Raw genomic sequence first — 24379 nt, forward strand, 5'->3', positions numbered from 1 at the left:
TACATTTGCATGGTGAATGGGGTCATACAAATATACCTTCAGCTAAACATTTGTTTTAAACAAGAACAATGACTGGACAGTTTGGACACACGACTGTTTGCTCCAGTTTGGCTTCTCAGTTTTTCCACCTGAGACAGATTTGATCATCTGTACTGTTATTCTCTGTAGGTAATGACACTGAATCAAATCTGTCATCATCAGTTGACAGTGTGGTGAATAAATATTGGTCACTTTTTTGGCGTTACCTGTTCAGCTACTTGTAAGAACAACCAGTTAATCAGCCAATCACAAGGCAGCACCTCAGTACATTTAGTCGTGTAAACATGATCAACACGAGTAGCTGAATATTAAACTGAGCATCAGGGTTTAAGTAACTTTGAACGCAACATGGTTGTTTGTCCCAGTGTTTACTGGGATTTTTCACACACAACCATCTCCAGGATTTACATAAAAGGTCTAAAGAAGCGAAAATATCCAGCGAGAAGCAGTTGTCTGGACCAGAATCTCATGTTGATGTCAGAGGTCAGAGGACAATGGAAAGACTGGTTAGAGATGATAACAACAGGCAACAGGTAAGTACTGATTATTAGATTACTGTCATGCCCTGCTCTCTGGTCTTCCAAAAAAGTCAATTTCAAGCTTAAAATTACTCCATAACTCAGTGGCACGAGTTCTGACAAGGACCCGAGGGCGAGAACACATTACACCAGTTTTAAAATCGCTGGATTGGCTCCCCGCGCATTTCAGGATTGATTTTAAGATTCTTTTAGTCATTTTTAAACGTCTTAATGGTCTTGAGCCTTCTTATTTATCCGACATCCTTTTAAGATATGAGTCCTCCTGGACCCTGAGGTCCTCTGGTACCAGCCTATTACATGTTCCTAAAGGGAGAACTAAAACTTACAGCGAGGCTTCTTTCCATCATTATGGCCACCGTCTGTGGAACAGCCTGCCAGAGAACCTCAGGGCTGCAGAGACTATTGATATTTTTAAAAAGAGGCACAAGAGTTTAGTTTTTAGATGATCTTATCCGGTGTTTAGTCGATGTAAGGGTTATTTATTTATTGTTGTTGTTCTTGTTGCTGTTCTGTTGTCACTCACTTGTTTATTTTTTATTCTTATTTTATCACTTTATTATTTAAATATTTTATTCTTATGTTTTCTGTTATTCATTTATTTGGTTACTTTTTCTTTGTTCTTAGCTGTTTTTGTAGGTCTCAGTCTTGTTTGATCTTTTAAACTTTGTTATTCCAGTGTTTTCCTCGAGGGGATCCTTTACGCTGGGGCTATGCCTACTCATTTTGCTGGGTCGTTGCCATGGGGATGGCCATTTACAGGTTGGCCCTTGCATTGCAACCAGTTGGCTGTGGTGCGGATCTGTGCCAACCCTGACTTGTGGCCGTTCCAGTGGTGACGCACTCTATGGTTATGGATGGGTTGGCCTCTGGTGTGGAAGGATCCCCAGGACATAGTTTCCTCATAGTTTGCCAAGCCAGATGTTTATTCTTTTATTATTATTATTATTATTATTATTATTATTATTATTATTATTATTATTATTGTTCTTACTATTATGATTGGTTAAAGACACAGAAGATTACTTTATAGTTTTGCCATGCAACATGGGATTGGGGATGTGTTCAGTATGTATGTGTGGATGATTATGTGTCTAATTGTTTTTTTTACTTGTTGTTTTAAAATATGTAAAGCACTTTATGTATGAAAGGTGCTTTAGAAATACATTTTGACTTGATTTGAGAAGAACTGGTATCATCCAAGAAATGCAGAATACGGGAGAATGAGGAATGAGCAGCACAAACATGACTTACACCTACAATTTCCTTTGGCATCATTAACCTTGACTGATGTCAAAATCAGGAATATATATGTACAAGTCATTAGTCTTTTTTATCTTACTACTTGAGGTGCACCCCAACTTTAGGCTCAGCTTGTGAGCTTTGGACTTCATCCACCATGAAGCTCATGTTAAATATGAAATGAAATGAAAAACACTTTGTCCCAGAGGCAAACTGATATATCAATATAAACATCTCTGTATATATTTATCTACCATTGCATAACATGCAATAAAAATTGGAGCGTGCATGCAAGTTCCCTTTAAGCATCCTGACATAACATGATACCAGCACCAGTGCTGCTGGCTGCAGGCTCATACACTTATTTATCTCTTTCTGTTGTGATACTAAATCAAACTCTTTGTGAGCTCACTTTTCTTCAGACGTAATTATTGCTCCTACAGTCTGAATAGATTATATTTAGCCTCATGCATGACTGAAACTTATTTTTATTATCCGACAGAAAATTTTCACATTGGAAGACTTTAACCTGACTCTGAGAAAGAGCTGAAATAAAGCCTCCTTTGTTGGAAAGGCTGTTTAGTATCACAGTCACTTCTGTACAGATCATCTGATTGGAAAAGATGACTTCCGTCACATGACACATGTGACCGCAAAGCCGGTAGGTTTCAAAACCTTGTTTAAGTCTAAAATAAAAAAGCTATGTGTTTGTAGGATATCCTCAGTGATGTGCATCAGTGATTAGGAGATGTGTGTCTGTTACTGCATCAAGTCCAGCATCTTTCCTTTTTTGGTCGTCAGCTGATAAACTAAGTAAAGCAACCAAGGAAATGATGTCTGATAAGGGAGGTTTAATCGTGATAACATGTAGAGTACATTAAAAAAGTCACGTTGGGAAATAAAATGACTTCTTATTTGTTCTGCATCTTTTAGTCTTTTAGCAGAGAGGGCCTTTCAGGAGCATTTTTGTCCATGTATGTGCCTTTGTGGCCATACACTGTCATACAACGAGATAAAAAAAAAGGATGTGGTGAAGCAGCCAGGCCAGGAAAACTTCCTCTTTGACTTCTGTAACCTTTAACAGAGAGATACCTGACGCTGTTTCACAGATAAACATCCTGTTTGATTACTTTTTTTTGTACAGATATGAGTTTAGTTTTAGTTTTAATCTTTCTTTCTGCATTACGTACAGATTTCCAAACATTGAAGTATGCTTTCTGTTGCCTTCAGTAAACGACTGAGAGGTAAACCACATGCAAACTGAATAGGACTGTAAGATTTAGCAAAGACTTTGGGAAGAAGTTCTACACAACCAGTGAAAGATGAAAAATTGTGAGAGCAGATAAACATACTGCGTGGATGGGAGTTTTATGTACTTCTTCATGACGTTGAAACGGAGTGAAAGAGCAAAAGAGTTTATGGAGATCATTTTACTATGTTGATTTTTGCACTCCTTCTGTGTCTGAAAAACGAAGGAATGAATTAATAAGTATTTTATTTTGGTTGAAATCTACAGCACAAAGCTCATTCATAAAGTATTATGGACATTCACCTGACAAAGAACTGTAGATAATAATAAATCAGATGTATATAGTGCTTTTCCAAGCTTCACATTGCCTCCATTGTTCATTCACTCATCATTTATATATGATGATAAATGGGGCAGCCAATGAGCGCCAGCGGTTTCTCCAACCACTGCCGTTTATTCCCAATCATGCACCAGCGATGCCGACCCTGGAGGCAAAGAGGGTGAAGTGTCACCAGGACAAAGCACAGATTGATAGGAGAACAGGATTCAAGCTACCAACCTTCTGCTCCACCTCCTGAACCTGCTGCCCCAACTTGGTGAGTTGCTCATGACCCATATTGGTCCCATATAACAGCCAGCATGTCCATGTGGGGCCCATGAGGGTTAAATTTGGGCTGTAGGTACTGAGTGGGCTTGGATTGGGCAAAATTTGCAGGTTCAATGTGGTTTCAACTACTTGGACCCTATATGTGAAGCCCATGTGGGATGAAAGAGACCCATAAGGGATGTGGATCGGCATAAACAGGATAAATTAAAAGCCAATGTGGGCTGGCGAAATGGGCTCCTACTTTGGCTCCAGTTTAAACCCAGCCAGAACCAACTTGAAACCCCATGTGTGCAAACATAGGTGAGGCTAAACTGTGGACAAACCCACGTGGGTCCTGCATCTGCTGCCCAAATGTCACCCACACGGGCCCCACATGGACACACAGGCTGGGTTAGTTCTGTTTTTGGTGAGACGTAGCAATGGCTCCCACAAAAAACCTTAAGGGAACAAAAGATTCACACTAAGTGAGTAAAACAGTTGTGTGGACGTGCGTTCCCATGCATCATCTGTGCTGATATATGTGCATGCTTACAGTTGCTTCCTCATATGTGTGTGCATGCAGGTGTGTGATTGTATCAAAACATCTGCTGTGATGTTGCTTCCAATCTATTTTTTACTCACTTACTGAACTGACATCTGACTTTCTCCATATATTTTTACCATATTATCCACACCCCCCCATATATTTCAGATTTTGCATAAATTGGGTGGAAGGAGCCTGTTTTTAGCTTTCTGGTTAAGGCAAAGTAGGTCAGTATCAAATTTATTTTATTTATTTAGGAAAAGAGAAAAAGTTAGTTTCTGTTCATCACTTCTGTGTCAGACCTGCCAATCACTCTACACTGAAACGACCCCTCCACGTTTCTGAACTCGTAAACCTCATGTGGTTGTTTTTCAGTAAGAGAGCAAGAACATGAATGGATTAGAAAAAGAAATGAATGAACTGGTGACTAAGATGTTTCCGGGATTAAGGTGAAGTGTAACTCATGGTTCATGCGAATGACCTCATTTGTTGCCATCTGCCTGACAAAAGCAAGTTTTTCTCAGTGTAAACTAAAAAAAAATACTTCTTTCGCTTTGCAAACATGATATGTTTTATTAAACATCACAAATCCATTTGGTATAAACCATCACACTTCTTTCCATGCTTTGAGTTACAGTCTCAACAGTTAGTTTATAACAGGTCATTACAGTTGTAACGTATCAGTTCAGCATGCCAGCATGGATGTCAGGATGGGAATATCTCGTTAGCCTCGAGTTCTTTGCTTTAGTGAAAAGGCAGTAAAGCTGCTGGTGATGTGCAGACATAGTTGTCTGATGTGCACTTTCAGTGTGGGGGGAAGGTACTGTCTGTACCACATGCTCTTCCTGGTGTCGCTCATAGAAAGTCCCCAATGTTTTCTGTGGAAAGTCCTTTGCTTTTCAGTTGCTATCACACAAGTTGCTTCTGCAGAGTCATTTGAGCCTGGACACATCATTTCTCACTGTTACTTCTGGCTCTAATCATGTTTTCTTGTGCTTCTCTCGATGGCTGCTTGTCCCAGAGAGAATCTTAGCAAAGCCCAAAGCATTGTGAGGAAGGAATGCACCAAAGGCCCATTTGGGTAGGCAGACACCAGACACTTTCTTTCCAGTCTTGCGTAAAACGTGTCTGGACTACATCTTCTTTACATCCTCACTGATTCGCATGTGGAGTCCAGTAAAGTCCTGTAAATCTCTGACTTCAGGAAACGCGGATACGAGTCCCTCTCCATTAAGTTGTAGACAATCTTTTGGGCATCGTCGAAGCATAGCGCTGAAGGGTCCTGCATGCTCCAACTGATCAGCTCCCTGGTCTTGTGATCAATGTTGATCTGGAATGAAAGGGAATGTGATGAGAACTAATAATAACTGAAGCAGCGGCATCTGTGTGAGTTTATAAACTGTGAGCCTGTCTGGGTTTGAATAAAAAAAACACGAAAAATTCAAGCTTGGCGCGTACCTCCCTAGGAGCCTCAGCTTGAATGTAGCGTTTGAAGATCTTCTTGGCCCTGGAGGACATCCTGAAGGAAGATTTGAGCTTCTTATAGTCCTCACACACAACCCAAAACTCCAGGTTTTCATCACTGAACTCTGACTTCAGGAAGGCCTGGAATATTTTCATTCCACCTAAACAGAATAGAGACGTGAGCAGCAGTTAGTCAGCTGTTGGGAAGGAAAATGAGCTCAAAGACAGCTTTATCATTCAACGTACATTTAGAAGACAGAAGTCTTTCCAATGAATGTGACCACTGAGACATCTCTTCAAAACAGAGTCTGTAAAAAAAAAGGCAAGAGGTTGTAATTAATATATGATACAAACCAACGAGGGTGTTTAGTCTCTAATTTTTGGGTTTTGTACTTACCCCTCCCTTTCAGCTTTTTGAGAAGATTTGCACTGCAGCCGAGACTTCAAGTTTCCTCCTCTGGTGAGGGAAACAAGCACAAACCAAGGTTAAAACCAATAAAAACCTGATGAGCAGTTCTATGAAATGACACTAATAAATAAATAAAAAATAAAATGTTTACCTATATTTTCCCAGTTTCGTATCGTCAGTGTCCATACTGAGGTGCTGCAGCTCCCTGGAAGGCGAATTGACTAGACCTGGCATGGCAGTGTCGCTTTGTTCATGTTATGTTGAGCTCCAGCTGCTTCTGTCTGATGTCCCAACGCTACACCGCCAAATATATCTCGAACAGCAGTCAGAAGTCAGGATGGTGAGAAGCGTCATTCAGAGCTAACCACAAGCAAAGAGGAAGTTGCAGATGACGCAAACTTTCAAGCAAACCTGTTGAATGCAGTTACAGCTGTCTGATTGTACTGTTCTCCAACCTGCATTGTTTGGTTTAAACTCAGGGGATGCAAATAGAGCAGTGGAAAATTCAGCAGCTGATAGGCAAATGCTTTCGTATGTCTTCTATTTTGCCTTGGTGGCCAGTAACATGGCTTGGTTTTCGGAAAGCTTTTGCAAACTAGATGCTATCGGCGCCCTCACATGCGTAGTCAAATTCAAATAGTTTATATCTTTGGCTTGTTTGGACTTGCAGAGCTTCTAACCATCTCTCTCATATTTTCAAAATAGATCATGTTACTTATAAAGTTTTTTTTTTTTAAAATAAAAACATACTTTGCTTTGCAAATAAAAAGTAAATCTCCTTATTAAGTACAGTTGGGCTTTGCATATCCTTAGGTGACATTGAGACTCTTGTTGCTACTTGAAATAGAGTAGAAACACTTGATTTTCATGCATGTGTTTATGCATCATATTGTATTGCTCATTACAGCAACTGAATTTGAATGCTTGGTCCATGTATGGCCCACATCTGCAGCCCACTGTTGACCTGAAATGACAGTGCTGAATCAGGGTGAGGGTGGTTGCCTAAATTTAGCCACCTGTTCCACCAGACATGGCTAAAAGCTGCATTTCTGGAACACATCTGGCATTTAAAACATCTAATTTGTCTCAAGTTAGACCTATTTTATGACTTTAGGGAGACCTGAAAACACATTCATAGTAATATTAGACCCAAATCTGTCCGTTATGCCATCTGATATTTATTATTAGTACATGGCTTCTCACAGTTGACAATTGTATGAAAATGTCACTTCTAAACTTCACAGCAACCACCCTCAAAACAAACACACAAACAAAAAACCTGAGCAAAGCCTTTCTCACAGTGGTAATTTCCAGCTTCCTCATCTTCATCTATCATACAACTTCAAGTTAAAATCATGCTACATTTCGCTGAAGTTTCTGAATAGAGAAGTCAAAACTTTTTCCACCTTGTGTTTTTTCATGTTCTGGTTTAAAGTTTCAACAATAATTAATTGTTGACTTAAGAAAGACACGCCACGATAACTCATCGTCAATGATCTGTAACAAGAGCTTTACAGATCATTAAAACTGAACTGAATTCTTCACCAGGTATTTGTCAAATGTTGTATATGAAACAGGACTTTTAATCCTGGCATTCAGAAATCCTGAATTCCCTTCTTTTAGTGAAAAAAGTAGCACACTTGTGAATTTATGGTGCCCATCAGTGGCCAAAATTCAGGCATACTGAGTTTTAATGCTCACAGTTCTCTAACTTCACATACAGAGATGTATATGTCCACTCTGAGACACCATAGTAAAAATGGTGGAACAAACATGGCAGTTGGCATGCATGTGGATCAAGAGGTAACCTCCAGTGGTTAAAAGTGAAGCCTGAAGTGCATAAAACTGCAGTTTCCCCTTCATCCGCTAGGGACTGCAAAACAGAGTGAATCCCCACAGACTCCCATGTTAAAAAGACCAACTTCATAGCAGAAATAAACATGTTTACAGCCTGGGAACAAGAATCCATTTTCATTTTAATCGGTCAGGTTTACCTTCATGACAACTGTGAATTTAGGGAGTGAATGTTTTTCTAACTCGCCCGTTTAAAAGTAGTTTAATCTCAAAGTTCGGCATAATTAGGAGCGTGTCCTTTTGATTGATAGGTACCTGATCTCCCGCTTCAAGTAAGAAAAACGTAGAACCGCGGTTTTTAGCCGGTTAACATTAGCTTAGTCTGCTGTCCTCCGTTAGCTGGTTATATCCTGTTATCTCCGGGTTAGTTCGATAAGCTCTTAGCTACAGAAAGCTCGGAGTTCGCTAGATGTCAATCATCCACCATGATCTTACAGCCCCCCTCTCTTAGCTCTACCTCTTTGCCCATAATTGTATTTTCCAGGCGAAACGACATGCATGACCCTGCGAAGATTGTGATGGTAGGAACCGCCCACCGGACTTCAATTCAGCTCTTCAGAAAACTATTGGTGACGTCAGGGAGGCTACATCTATCACCCATCATAGAATGAATCTAGAAGAATAAAAACCTAACAGTTCATTTTGTGAATTGATTAAATACCATTAAAAATGCGATTTTTGGTGATATCTAATGTAATTCTGTTATTGACCTGTGATTTTGTTACACACTGCATTTTTTATGTTGTTTGGCTACATACATGTGATATGTGAGAATTTACTGAGTTTTGAATGAAGCATCAACTTGTCAGCTGAGTGTAAAAGTTAGCGGTTCTGTGTTTTAGCTAGGTTGGTCAGTTCAATAAATGACTTTTAATCAAACTGAAATTAAATAATCATTCACAGGCAGTCCTTGAGTTACACGGTTCTCTACTTATGTTGTTTTGACTTTTTGATGCTCATTAAATAAATGTAAATAAAAAAAAAAAAGAGCAAGTCTTGAAGTTACTTGGTTCCGTATAAGCTTTTCCAAAGTGTGACACGGAGCCTGAGACGACGCCTCAGTGCATATATATTTATTTTATTTCAAGTACAATGTTATTTTTAATTGCCTGTACTGTATAATGTGTATTGAGATAGTTATTTAGTGATTTAGGGTGTATTAAAAGGTAAAAGTCCGATTTATGCGGAATTTGGGGTTATGCCGCGGCATAGGAATGGAACACGTTCGCAAACCACGGCCCCCTGTACTCTCCTTTATGTATACATGATAGCTATGTCCATTTCAAGTGTTGCCATGCATCTTTTATGTTCCCTTGGTTATAAAGTCAATTGATCAACATGTGGGCAGAGCTGAGTTCAGAGTTAACCCTTACACTCTGGTTTTAGTTTCAGACACTGGTTGATAGCAGAGGCTGTGCCCAAATTTTGAGTCTATACACTTTGGAGCGCTGGTTTATCAGCTACATATGTAGCAGTGGCTCCCCATGCAGTGTCCCATTCAGGAGGTGCCTTTCAATTCACCTGACAAACCCACACTCAATTTGGCTTACAGTGGAGGTTCGAGTGATGCTTCCGTTATGGCCTTGTTGCTTTCAGACATCACTTTGACCAACATGGTGGCCAATGAGTGCTGAGGAGTAGCTCTATTTTATGACGTTTACCTCACTTCAGTAAAAACTGTGACAAAGCCAAATACATTAACCCCTTAACAGTCACCCCCCAAAATGCCAAATGCGCCTGAAAAAGACATACCCAAATTAAAGTAGCCACTGTTCTTGAACCCTTTGGAGTAGATTCAAAAGCATGGTCTCTTTTTCAAGAAAACACTCTAAAGTTTTACCCTGAGCTTTCAAATTTATTGTAACTGTAACCAGCATGAAGTTATTGAAGTTGGAACACGAGGAAATTTCAGTTGTTTTCCCTCGTCTGAATTTCTCTTCTACTTTATCAACATAAGCCGTCACCTTATCGTGAGCCGTCACCTTATCGTGGTGGAGGGGTTTGTGCGTCCCGAAGATCCTAGCAACTATGTTGTCGGGGGCTTTATGCCCCTGGTAGGGTCACCCATGGCAAACAGGTGTCTAGGAGAGGGACCAGACCAAGCACGGCTCATAGACCTCTATGATGACGACCAACCTGGGCATGAATGTTCCCTTGCCCGGACGCGGGTTACCGGGACCCCCTCTCTGGAGCCAGGCCTGGAGGTGGGGTACGAGAGCGAGCGTCTGGTGGCCGGGCCTTCGCCCATGGGGCCCGTTCAGGCTCAGCCCGAAAGGGTTACATGGGCCCCACCTCCCGTGGGCTCACCATCTGCGGGAGGAGCCGTAGGGGTCGGGTGCAATGTGAGCTGGGTGGCAGCAAGAGGCAGGGACCCTGGCGGTCCGATCCCCAGCTGCAGAAGCTGGCTCTAGGGACGTGGAACGTCACCTCTCTGGTGGGGAAGTAGCCTGAGCTTGAGCGCGAGGTTGAGCGGTTCCGACTAGATATAGTTGGACTCACCTCGACGCATGGCTTGGGCTCTGGAACCAGTACCCTCGAAAGGGGCTGGACTTTCTTCCACTCTGGTGTTGCTCATGGTGAGAGGCGCCGAGCAGGTGTGGGCATTCTCATCAGCCCCCAGCTTGGTGCCTGCACGTTGGGGTTTACCCCGGTGGATGAAAGGGTAGTTTCCCTCCGCCTCCGGGTGGGGGGACGGGTCCTGACTGTTGTCTGTGCTTATGCACCGAACAGCAGTTCAGAGTACCCACCCTTTCTGGGGTCCTTGGAGGGAGTGCTGGAGGTTGCTCCTTCTGGGAACTCCATAGTTCTGCTGGGGGACTTCAATGCTCACGTGGGCAATGACAGCGAGACCTGGAGGGGAGTGATTGGGAGGCATGGTCCCCCCCTCTCTGAACCCAAATGGTGTTTTGTTATTGGACTTCTGTGCTCGTCATGGATTGTCCATAACGAACACCATGTTCCAACATAAGAGTGTCCATATGTACACCTGGCATCAGGATTCCCTGGGCCGCAGTTCGATGATCGATTTTGTAGTCGTATTGTCGGACCTGCGGCCACATGCCTTGGACACTCGGGTGAAGAGGGAGGCAGAGCTGTCAACTGATAACCACCTAGTGGCGAGTTGGCTCAGGTGGTGGGGGAGGAAGCAGGTCAGATCTGGCAGGCCCAAACGTGTTGTGAGGGTCTGCTGGGAACGTCTGGCTGAGTCCCCGGTCAGAGCGAGCTTCAACTTCCACCTTCAGCAGAGCTTCGAACATGTCCCAAGTGAGGACATTGAGTCCGAATGGGCTGTGTTCCATGCCTCTATTGCTGAGGCGGCCGGCCGGAGCTGTGGCCGTAGGGTCGTTGGTGCCTGTCGTGGCGGTAATCCCAGGACTCGTTGATGGACACCAGCAGTGAGGGATGCCGTCAAGCTGAAGAAGGAGTCCTATCAGGCCTTCTTGGCCTGTGGGGCTCTGGAAGCAGCTGATGGGTACCGACAGGCTAAGCGGCATGCGGCTTCGGCTGTTGCCGAGGCAAAAACTCGGGCATGGGAGGCGTTTGGCGAGGCCATGGAGAAAGACTTCTGGACGGCTTCGAGGAGATTCTGGTCCACCGTCCGGCGGCTCAGGAGGGGGAAGCAGTGCTCCATCAATACTGTGTACAGTGGAGATGGGGAGCTGCTGACCTCAACTTGGGACGTAGTGGGTCGGTGGAAGGAATACTTCCAAGACCTCCTCAATCCTACCAACACGTCTTCCGATGAGGAGGCAGAGCTGGTGGACTCAGGGGTGGACTCTCCTATCTCTGGGGCTGAAGTCGCTGAGGTGGTCAAAAAGCTCCTTGGCGGCAAGGCCCCGGGGGTGGATGAGATCTGCCCAGAGTTCCTTAAGGCTCTGGATGCTATGGGGCTGTCCTGGCTGACACGCCTCTGCAGCATCGCGTGGACATCGGGGGCAGTACCGCTGGATTGGCAGACTGGGGTGGTGGTCCCCCTTTTTAAGAAGGGGGACCGGAGGGTGTGTTCCAATTACAGGGGAATCACACTCCTCAACCTCCCTGGTAAGATCTATTCAGGGGTCCTGGAGAGGAGGGTCCGCCGGATTGTCGAATCCCAGATTGAGGAGGTGCAGTGTGGTTTTCGTCCTGGTCGCGGAACAGTGGACCAGCTCTATACCCTCTTTGGGGTCCTGGAGGGGGCATGGGAGTTTGCCCAACCAGTCTACATGTGCTTTGTGGACCTGGAGAAGGCATTCGACCGTGTCCCCCGGGGGCTCCTGTGGGGGGTACTCCGGGAGTATGGGGTACCAGACCCCCTTGTACGAGCTGTCCGGTCACTGTATGACAGGTGTCAGAGCTTGGTCCACATTGCCGGTAGTAAGTCGGATTCGTTTCCGGTGAGGGTTGGACTCCGCCAAGGCTGCCCTTTATCACTGATTCTGTTCATAACTTATATGGACAGAATTTCTAGGCGTAGCCGAGGTGTTGAGGAGATCCGACTTGGTGGCCTCAGGATTGGGTCCCTGCTTTTTGCAGATGACGTGGTCCTGTTGGCTTCATCTGGTTGTGATCCCCAGCTCTCGCTTGAGCGATTCGTGGCCGAGTGTGAAGCGGCTGGGATGAGAATCAGCACCTCCAAATCTGAGACCATGGTCCTCAGCCGGAATAGGGTGGATTGCCCTCTCCGGGTCGGGAGTGAGGTCCTGCCTCAAGTGGAGGAGTTTAAATATCTCGGGGTCTTGTTCACGAGTGAGGGAAGGATGGAGCGCGAGATCGACAGACGGATCGGTGCGGCGTCTGCAGTAATGCGGACTCTGCGCCGGTCTGTCGTGGTGAAGAAGGAGCAGAGCCAGAAGGCAAAGCTCTCGATTTACCAGTCGATCTACGTTCCTACCCTCACCTATGGTCATGAGCTGTGGGTCATGACCGAAAGAACGAGATCTCGTATACAGGCGGCTGAAATGGGTTTCCTCCACAGGGTGGCTGGGCTCTACCTTAGAGATAGGGTGAGGAGCTCGGTCATCCGGGAGGGGTTCAGAGTAGCGCCGCTGCTCCTCCGCATCGAGAGGAACCAGTTGAGGTGGCTCGGGCATCTGGTCAGGATGCCTCCTGGACGCCTCCCTGGTGAGGTGTTCCAGGCACGTCCCTCTGGGAGGAGACCCCGGGGAAGACCCAGGACACACTGGAGGGATTATATCTCTCGACTGGCCTGGGAACGCCTCGGGATCCCCCCCGCAGAGTTGGCAAATGTGGCTGGGGAGAGGGAAGTCTGGACTTCCCTGCTTAGGCTGCTGCCCCCGCGACCCAACCCCGGATATGCGGCTGAAGATGAAGATGAAGAAGAAGACTTTATAGCTGTAGCCTGAAGCCTTTCCTATGACCTGTTAAAATTTGGTGACAATAGCAACCCCGATTATTATTCTATGAGGGCTTTACTGTAAGTATGTTCATGCGCTCCCCAAAGTGGCCATTTGGAGTCTCCAAATGGCCACTTTGGATACTCCAACTTCAATAAGCTGTAACTCCAGAACAATTAAACATACAGTCATCAATGAGACCTCTAATGAAAGGTGACATCAAGAGGAATCTTGTTGTATATTCATATTTACTATCAGTATTATTGAAAATCTCCAGGTGATGGATAAACACACTAAAAGCTTATTTTTTCTACTGTGCATTATAATAAAAGAGTCAGAATAAGTTTTACGGTCATCATGGTATGTAAACAATATAATGCCATGTTATGCAATGTAAACAAAATGTAATAATAAAAACACCATAACACAATACAATTTACATATTTACATTAGATTTTAACTATTGTCTGATAAAGAGTGTAAAGTAAAAGTAAAGTAAAAAAGCAGGAGAGCAGAATATGTAGCTGTTATGATGAGCAGGGGTCCTGGTGGTCTGAAGGGCAGGAATATAGCTTCCTCTGGAAGGAGCTGGTCCTTCTTCATCTGAACAGCTGCTGGGTTTCCACTCCGAATCAGATGACAGAATAATAAAGACAAACAAGACGTTTTTATCCCACATTAGTACTGCGACTGTAATAAGTGTATGTTCTAACAGACACGCATCGCTGTATGAAAGTATGAAAGCGGCCCACACACACACAGATAAATCAGCAGCAGCGTATTTCTTTCTTTCTATGATTTTGTATTTATGAACAAATGTTTACAACTGGAGGGAAATACAGGTGTTGAACCGCTGCGTCTCTTTCATCGCTGCTCTTTTTGCTTTCACGCATACTTGGACTGAACGACACCCACATGAGCGGTTCCCCCGGTCCGGGGTTTTACGTTTTAGAGCCGAGACCCCAAGTTTTCTAACAAACCAGGTCTCACGTCTTTAGCAGACCGAACAGAACCACTGTAAATACGGCAACAGTAAGAAACAACGGAAAGAAAACAATGCAAGTGCCCCCAACCCTCCTCCCCGCATCCCGACGCACAAAGTAAACAAGCCCCCCCTCCTTCAGCCCCATAAACAACAGAGTTGCTCATCTAAACAGCTTATAAAGACACCGTAGCTCCATATAGAGCTTTGTGCTTACTTTTCATGGTCTTGTCCTTCAGGAACCGCATCTTCTTCTGCAGTCAGAGACGTCTTCCTCTGTAAAAATCACTTTCCCTCCGTGTAAACGACTCCCACCACCTCCTCGCGGGTGTATTTCCACTTTTTTGCGTGTTTTGCAAAAGTTCATACAGAGAAAAAGCTGACAAAAAAGGCTTCTTCTGCTTTTGCGCACACAAGTACGCATGTTGTCACAAATGTTTACGCACGGACCCCCTGAAGCCATTTTACATCCCACACACAGAAACCGCACATCGCCGTGACGGGAATTTTATTGGCTTTACGGCAGTGGGGTCAGAACTGGCATCAGAGCTGGTGGGCGAGGTCTGGAAGCGGAAACGTATGTGATGGTCAGACCACCTAGGTTGACACTCATTGGCTATTATTGGCTAAGGAAGGGCCACGGATCAGTCCAGTTGGTCAAAAATGAGGTCAATCAGAAGGGGAGAGCCTACCGGTGCGTCATGCGCAGTTTTATTGAAATAGGAAACGTCTAAGATATTGTACGAGCGTGTTATAAAAAGAAAAACGGAAAACGGTTAAGGGGTTAATGACAATGCAATAGTTTCATATCGTATATTGAAGGATTTTTAAATGATTAATGAAGTATCTACCGGATAAAAAAATTACTTTCAGTTTCAAGGAACAAATAAATGAAAAGACATAAAAATCAAATTTACGGCTCCATTTCTGTGCCAAAATGTAAATTTAACTGAGGAAAATCCCAGGAAGAATCTTAATGCCCTGATTATTAAACAGTTGTCAGATCTTCAGTTGCTAGGCAACAAGGAGCAACTGGAGCACAACGGTGTGGCTAGATGGGCAGTTTCATAAACAGGCTATAAACGCAAGGCTAGAACAATGTAGGCAACTCTGTAGTCAGCCAGCACACCCCAAAGCACGTACGCCCAAAATTATGACACAGCCAGTTTGCTGCATTCATTTTCATCTTCTTCTACTTCTTCTTCGATGGTTTGCTCTTTTCGCTGTCACATGTTCACTATACTGCTCATTACTGCCCCTTCAGTTTTAGGTGATATTGCTTGGTTTATTGCTTCAAGCGTAAGGCTTTAAAAAGTGGGTTCAGAACCATCTGTTTATGGCTGAGCTACACATAAAGCAAGTGTTAAACATTTAAGAAAAAATTACCAATAGAGTTTCAGTTTTGGTGGGTAGCAGACTGAGCTCAGTTAGATGGATGTGTTAGCGTGAGCTCTTAGGTCACTTACTCTGCGTTCTAACATATTATAATAATGTGCAAGGTTTATTCAGTATTACTGATCTGAAAAGAAACAGAAAACCAAGGAAAACAAAGAAAGATGTCACCAAATAGTGCTTCTCAGCAATTCCCAATACTCCATCTTCCACTGCTACGGGTCAGTATTAACCCCTAACCCCAACTTCCACCTTGCTCAAAAATACCAAACATGCAATCATACTTTTATTTTTAATTTTAACCCTTGAAAGGCCAGTTTGAATATCTGAATTACTGCCTCATTCATTCCAAAACACTACAAAAAGTAATGACTCAGTCCCCATTCTGACAATGTTAATTTTATAGAAAGCATATTGTTTTTTTTGGTTTTTTTTGTATGGATTTTTAATAGAAAATTAAAAATATGAAAATGATTAATGTTTGGTATGTCTGAGCAGGACAGAAGTTTTTTTTTTTTTTTTTTTTAAATGATTTATGAAAAAAGCAGAAGAAAAACTGGTGGTTGTGGGCTCAAATTCAGCCTCCTCAGTTAACTTTCAGTCAGTCTAAAATGTATTTATGTGCTGCATCAGTTTTGCATTGCTTGTATTTTAAGAACTGCATGTTTGTCTGCAGGTGTAAAAAAATTACCCAGATCCCCCCAGCCTGCAGATGCTAAGAACTGTGCAAACAGATGTGTATGCAAGACTAAAACTCTGAATTAAGTGGGTCATTTCACATCCTAAAACAGGCAATGTGAATAAAGGTGTAAATGAGGGTAGAAAAAGGAGCTGATATGCTGCGTTTTAAAGAAAAGAATAACAGCGGAATCAGGAAATTGTGTAAAATTGGCATAAATATTTTCAGATTATGGTGCAAAGGTATCAAACTTAGTTTATTATGGATATCTAGAAATGAATGTTTTAAATATCAAAATTAGAGGCTCAAACTAATTTAGAATGTTTTTAATTTATCCGTTCAGCTGTCATGACCTCTGCCAGGTTCTTTGCAAGGCCTGATGCTGCTTTACAAGTTGTCAGATTTCATTCTGACTCATCTTGCCCGTTTTCTTTAATCTTTAAGGTGACTCCTCTCCCCCACAGACTCCAATTTTCTTTTTTATTGTATGCCTCCTTTAATGATGTCTTTGTTTCCATTCTACACCTTCTTTGCATTATTTCATGTCTGACAGTGTAGGCAAAAAGGAAATACTGAGGGGGAACAGAGGGGGTGAGATGTAACAAATGTCACTCACCGGAACAAGACCGTGGTTATGTGGTACGGCTCTGAGACCATCAAGCCACCCCAGTGTTTCCATTTTAAACTTGTCTGATTCTCATGTACTGTGTATTCACTGTGTTTTATCTAAAATAACAGGTGTCTGGTTCAAGGCTCTGCTAAAATAACAGGAAATGTTTGCCTTCTTGACCAGTTGCTCAATCAAATTGTGCAAACCACAACATCATCGGCTCTTCCTCTTTTTCTTTTGAGCTGTGTCAATATGGCTGCTTCTCTTGGTAAAAAGTCTCAATAGCTTTCTACTTCCTGCAAATATGGTGACATAACACTTTTAAATGTCATCTGGATATGTTTCTGAACCAGAAAATTCCAGAGGAATATTGTCAGTCTTTTTTTTAACCTTTTTTTTTTTTTCTAAAAACCAGTCGCAGTTCCTTTCAGTTTGTCTAGAACTAAAACTCTTTTCCATTGATGTAAGCATTATAATAATTATGCTAACTTTCCAAGATTCTGTCTTATCTTCTTAGTTATTGTCCCTTATCATCATGCACATGCACTTTAAGCCAGAAGAACCCAGTGTGACATTTGGGATCACTTTATGGTCAAAACTTTGCTCAAAATCGTGTGAAACACAATCTGATTTTTGTCGTCTGCCTCTGAATGGACACCAGAAAGCTGTAGATTTTTTTTTATGATGGGTTGGATCTTTATTAGTTAAATTCAAAATTTAACTTTAATTTATTGTCTGTCTGTAACAGTAGAAGAAATGTGTCTGTAACACTGATCCAGCATTTATTCTGTCATGTCAGGTTGTTTAAAGTTTATTCAAATTTATTCACACCACCTAAACATTGAAAAAAAAATTGTAATTATAAAAAGAAATAGGCTCCCTTACAAATGTAAAAGGAGACATGTGTTTCATATGTTAGCATACATTGCCACCCTCATACTTCCATGCACCTCTCACGTTGCCAGTGGTGTTAAGTCAGCTCATCCACTAGTGGGCAGTGCTGAGTTCAGAGTTCTGCGCTTCGGTTTTACACAGGCCAGTGGTTCACGGTCATAAAATCGTTTGTAGCCATCCAAACACACTAGCAGTAGAGGAAAAACACCAAAAGGTTCTCTGCATGCTTTTCTACATCATCTTTTGATGCTTGTCTTGTCCAGCATTTCAGCAAGCGGAATGATGTTCTGGATGCTGTGTTCTGCTGAGTAAATTTACTTTACAAAGGGGAGTATTATAGATATAATGATCCCTCTTAATATTCTGGATTCTTATTCTTTTTTTTTATTTTTTATTTTGTTGCTAATCGCTGCTTTTGGTACTTTTTATTTGGTGATTTTTGTGTCATCTTCTTCCTGTTCTTCTTCTCTGGTTTGTTTCTTATTAATTGTGTGTCAGCTGTACAACACAGCACTGCCCCCGGTGATTTCCAGTGGTATTGCTCTGTTTTTAGCATCAAGTGATGGATAGTTAAGCCCCTTGACAACCGACCAAGTTACGTGCATAACCGATGCAGGAGACAGACAAAACAGCCCATCAATCTGCATATCCGTCTTCTGCATCGAGCCTGAAGACCAAGCTTTTAATTTCTTTATTATAAAGATGATAAACTTTTGATTTTGATTCTTATTTGTACACGATTCAGTTCCACTGTTGTCACGCAGTATATAGTGATCATTTCTTTTTAGAGGTAAAAGGACTGATGTTGCACTGAAAAACCGGATGCTTGATGTGCTGATCGCTCTTTTTTTTTTTTTTTTAGCATAGCATGGCTTCTATTAATGTACAGCTGTAAGACGAGTAAGGACAAAGACATCAGACAATTTAATGGTGTAGTCTGCTACCTGAAACCAGACACCAACGTTGCTGGTTATAGATGACATTTGGGCTTCAAAACCCTTGTAGGGACCAAAAGGAACTTAGTCAAAGCATGTCAGAGTTGCAGCCATAACTAATTAGCTAATTAAAATACTGTCTAAATAAAAACTGAAAAAATTTCAGCACATTTACTTATATTACATATTTTTAGTTTAAACACAAGTCCAACATATTAGATGATGTTTATTTGACATGGCTTGTCTTCAGTTTAAACATTTCCATTTCCCTTCAACTTCTCATGTTCACTGGTGGCTCTTTGGCATTTACAAATGACTTTCATTCATTAATTTTCTTAAGCACTAAGTCCAGTTAAAGGTCTTGGGGAAGCTGGAGTCTATCCCAGCAATCATTGGGCGAGAGGTAAGGTACACCCTGGATAGGTCGCCAGTCCATCACAGAGCAGCAAACAGCCATTCAGGCTCACACTCGTTCCAAGAGAGAATTTAGAGTAACCAATTAACCTAACATGCATGACTTTTAGGATGGTGGGAGGAAGCTGGAGTACCCTGAAAGAACATGCAAACTCCATACTCCACCACTGTTCAAATCCCACCAGTCGAAGCTCGAACCAGCAACATTTTTGCTGTGAGGCCACCATGCAGCCTCACTAACAACTTATCATACAGATGTGTTGCAGATTTGGCATCTTTTAATATTTTTGGATGGAGGGTATTTGGGGGATGGTCCAGAAGGGTTCATTTGACACGATATTTATTCTATCAAAGGGAAACTGACCCTACATCTAATATTTACCCGTCCCTGGAGTAATGTAGATGTGATCGGGTGAGCCCATAACTTTTCGGTCCCTCAGAAGTGGATGTTTGAGGGGAAAGGAGGAGAAATTACTATTATTATTATTACTTCACAAACTACCAACATGGTTGATTGGCACAAGATTGCAATCCCAGACATTCATTCATTCATTCATTCATTTTCTGAACCGCTTAATCCAATTCAGGCTGGAGCCTATCCCAGCTGGCTTTGGGCGACAGGCAGGGTACACCCTGGACAGCTCGCCAGTCCATCGCAGGGCGCAATCCCAGACAATTATTACAACTTACATGTAGTCCCTGTTAAAGCTATTCCTGTCATAATAGGGTATAGTATATGATGTGAGGGGGTGAACTCTTCACTATAAAACCTTTTCATCGCCATGAAATCTTTTACAAGTATTGGGGCTTATGCAAGGTAGCAATATAGCGTTATTTTGCGGTTTTCAACTTGCGGCGGAGAATTTGCTACGACTTTTCAAAGCTTTTCTCCCTCATTGTATTTTTAAACCTCTAAAATTCACTGTTGTTTGTTCCACACCACACCATCTTTACCGGAAATGAACTAATTTTGACCCGCCCACTTCACGTCCCAGGGCACGTAAACGTGAAAAAGTGTTCCCATTACACTTTTATGATATATTTATAAATCGAAAAAGCTCCTCATAAGAGTTTAAAAACTTTTTACAGATATTTGGCAGGTTTTTTTTTTTTAATGTAGGTGTTTCCATTAATGTTTTTTTTTTATTGCAATATTTAGTGTTTGCATAATTCTAGGTGTAATGGAAACGCAGCTAGTGATGATGCCCACCTCCTCACACTGCATCTGTTTCTACAATGGCTGCTGATGGGATAAGAGATGTAGACTTAAAGCAAAGTAAAAGCTTAAAACGCCAAAGGTTTTCTTCATATGCCGTTTCATCTGTGGGTATAAAACCTACAGAGAGGAGAAACAGGGTAGATATGGATGTTACAGTTATGGTAAGAAAAAAAGGCCTTACTGTTTCCTTCATGCCACGCAGATGCTTCTTTATAGAAGATTATCTAATCGGGTAGAACTCTAACTGCTAACCTGGACGTTGTTAGTATTGTTAAGACACATTTTTATTCTTTAGCCTTTCCTGATCAGCAACAGTTTTCTTTGTTTTACATTCTGTGTTGTTTACTTCTGTTCGTGTTTCGTTGTACATGAGGCGTTGTGTGTGCTGTCGTGTTTTAATGTGCAGCACGATGGCCAACAGTTTTCTGTCAATAGATGTGCTTTATAAATAAAGTTGCCTTGCCACAGAGATTCATTCTAAACCTAAAACCCACCCGGCGCAAGTCTGGGTGTAGCGATGGACTCAGACCTTAATAATGATAATAATATAATAACAAATAACAATAATAATAAACATAAAATAACATAGTAACAAAAAGCAAAGTCAGCTTACTGTCACATCAGGAAGATATGAAGGGCAACAGATCTGATGTCTCAGCAGGACCTGGAAGAACTAGTCCGGCTTTCATCTTTAGTCTGCTTGATTACTTTAACTGGGTCTTTAGGGTTAGAGGTTAAAACATGAATTAAAAACCTGCAGCCAATTTAAAACATCACTAAGTCACTAAGACCAAGTGGACCACATCAGTCCAGTTCTGAGGATGGACTAAAGTTCTGTTGCTGGTCTATAAAGCTGTGAATGGATCAGGACCAAAGTACACCAGAGACTTTCTGTCCCATTATGAACCGATAAGACCCATCAGGTCACCTGGATCCGGTCGTTCAGCTTTGATGCTCCACATATCAGGAACAAACCACCAGGAAGACCATGTCCACATGTAGCCGGGTTTCTGTAAAAGCGAATACCTTACCCCTCCTATGGTTAGGTGGTGGAACATAACAGTCCATAATCTCGTCCTTTGTCTTTGGTCGTCCATGTGGTAAAAACAGACACACGCAAAGCGCCTGGACAACGGATAACGTTAACAGTCGTGGGGATGTCCATGCTGTTAAAAACAAAGGTCACACACATGTGATGTTGTGGTATTTTTTGTCAGTGAAGTTTCAAAACTTAAAACTCTGGTTATATGTGTCTACATGCAGACATGCAAATGGAAAATTCACACATCTTCACAAATCATAGAAAAAAATCTTCGTTTTGTGAGATACTTGCTGCGTGTGGACAAGACCCAAGCCTCAGATCGGCTGAACCACTCCGTCTATTTGAATCCAGGGATGGAGTGTTTTTCACAAACTTTTATTGAGAAGTCAGAGTCTGCTCTGTTTAGATTAAGCTGTCGTTTTTAAACTCAATCATCTATTCACACATTTTCTATCTAATTCTTTCCCCTCTCTCTTTTTTCAATAATTTTTTAAAATGATGCTTCTTATTTTCTGATGTTTTAGTTTCTGTGCAGCACAAATGACCTTGTCTTGCTGTGAACAAAAGGAGTTGATGAGAATTCAAATTCATTGCATAATGTTGTTATTTATAGTGAGCATCCAGCTGGGCCAGAACTGCACTATGCAGGATAGACAATAAATTCTACCTTTTCGGGAAATGTGGTTGTACAGTGTGTGTAAGTACAAACACACACTGTTGTACAGTGTGTGTACGTACAACTCCATGTTTGATGCAATGATGAATATCATCTTCTGAGATGAACACAACAGAGTATCACTGTCGACGTCCTTGTACAACTGACAGGAAATGTTTAGTGTTTGAAGGCAGATGTTGATGACTTGCATCGAGACACATTGTCTTTATCAGTCCCAACACCTATCTGTGACTTTCTTCCCTCCACTGTAGGCTGCCTGACAAGCAGAAATTTGCTCAAAGCTGCAGGTTTTATGCACAACGCTTTTAAAACCGTTGTGTATAAAACCTGCAGCTTTGTTGAGCAGCATGTTGATTTTGCACAAAAAAAGAGGCCAGTGGGTTAAACGTATGTCCTGTCAAATGTTGCAGTCCCTAATAAACTTAACCGTTCTTCCACAAAGAGGTGAGTGCAACCAGTGTCATGTCAGCTAGAGGAAGTTGTGGTGAGCTGTCTGTACAACACGCAAACACATGAAACCCTGCTTAAAATAAATCCCCCGTACTCTCAGTGCCGCCAACAGAAACTGAACAAAATGTTCATATCAGACTCACGAAGCTGTCACATGGAAAAAAAAAAAAAGAAGTTGTGTTTACTTCCACTTTCCAAACACAAATACACAAGAGAAAAAATCTGTCTGAACTGAAACTGCTCATTTCTACCAGTTTACTTTCTTGTTTTTGTCTGTGCTGTACATGTAAAAGTACTGGGAAAACTACTGTGCTCTGGAGTATTTGCATGTCTTTTTGCATAGACTCTCTAAACATCATGTCCTGACCAGAAATGTAAACAAAAACTGAGCTGATTCAGCTGCACACGATGGAAAACTACCCCAAACATCACTTTCAGGTCTCCATTTTCATTTAAAATGGAGAAAATGAAGTTAACATTTGGGTTGGGGTTAGGTTATCATTAAGTTAAATATTGTCCCTTTTAAAGAAAGAAGGTCGTTTACATCAGATTCAGTGTTAAATCCTGCCGTACTGGTGACTGGTGCTTCTCCACCTCACGCTCAGCATAGTGCACCAAGCTGCTGCAGAAATACAAACTTTTTCTCTTTTAGTTGCTCCTCAGTTGTGCGGACTCTGTTGCCACCTGGTGTTTGAGTGACTGATGGTCATATCACACTCTCAACACATTTGCATTGCATTCAAACAGGCCAAACCCAAGCATCACCCACTGTACATATTTAGTTTTCAAGGTATTTTAAAACTTCAATGCAAACAGAAAAGAAAAGTTATGATGCAGCCCCACACTGAGAGAAATAACTATTTATTTGCATAAGAGCATGAAATTTTTCACAAAGAAGCAGTTACATTTGCAAAATCAATTAAAATATTGATAATACTTTACAATAATTAAGTTTTTAGCCTCATAAGACGAGAGAAAGTAGGTAATCATGGAAAGACTATGTGCACAATCTCTTACAGGATTAACATAATTAAGCTAATAGGTTCCCTTGAGTTGTAACTGACTACTGAATCACACAGGTTGAGGAAAAACTAGACTGAATGGCTTAAACTTGTTATCCACGCTTATTTAAAAGAGGCTACAGGAGATCGGTGCTGAGCAGAGAATCCGATGAGCCGCCGTCCGAGAGGTTTAATACAGTCACCTTGTGTCGCTTTTCCTCAGGAGTCCCTGATAGATGTCAGATTTTAGGAAGCGAGGGTAGCAATCCCTGGCCATCAGGCTGTAGATCAGCTTCTGAGCCGTATCGAAGGAGGTCAGGGTCGGCTGGGAGATGTTTTTTGTTATGTTTTCTCTGGTGCTGCAGTCTATGTTGATCTGGAAGTGGAACCGTGTGGATCAGCTGAGTGTCAATGCCGGGTTTTATTCACATTCAGATAAACACATAAAAAGTGTCGCTTACCTGTCTGGGGGCTTCTGTTTGGACAAACTCGGAGTAGATCCGGTTGGCGGAGGAGATCATCTCTGGCACCGTCTTGACTTTTTTGTACTCCTCACAGGCGAGCCAAAACAGTATGTTTTCCTCGCTGTACTCCGACTTCAGGAACTCTCGGAAGGCTATCTGCCCAGCTGGATATTGTATCGTACATGACAGTGAGGCAAGGAGTCTGAGCTTATGATCAGAAATACACACTATACAGCCAGATGAGGGGCTCACCTTTACAGCCGAGGACCTTATCCACTGATTCGCTCCAAGTCTCAACATCATCCAGAGGATCCTTGGAAAAGCAACACAAGCTACCCTTGAAAAGAGCATCGAGATCCATG

The 24379-nt window shown here is 42.2% G+C and overlaps 1 protein-coding gene across 1 annotated transcript; it reads right to left on the reverse strand.

Annotated features, from left to right (window-relative positions):
* Nucleotides 1-5340: 5340 nt before the first annotated feature.
* On the reverse strand, nt 5341-24378 carry LOC306758559 (regulator of G-protein signaling 8-like; the record flags this gene model as incomplete). Its single annotated transcript, XM_079243886.1, has 8 exons — nt 5341-5526; nt 5655-5821; nt 5907-5968; nt 6058-6117; nt 6221-6313; nt 23757-23929; nt 24015-24181; nt 24270-24378. The coding sequence occupies 8 exons, from the start codon at nt 24376-24378 to the stop codon at nt 5341-5343; spliced, it is 1017 nt and encodes a 338-aa protein (XP_079100012.1).
* Between the last annotated feature and the right edge of the window lies 1 nt (nt 24379).

Source organism: Telmatherina bonti (assembly GCF_933228915.1).
Source record: "Telmatherina bonti genome assembly, chromosome: 7".
Lineage (NCBI taxonomy): Eukaryota > Metazoa > Chordata > Actinopteri > Atheriniformes > Telmatherinidae > Telmatherina > Telmatherina bonti.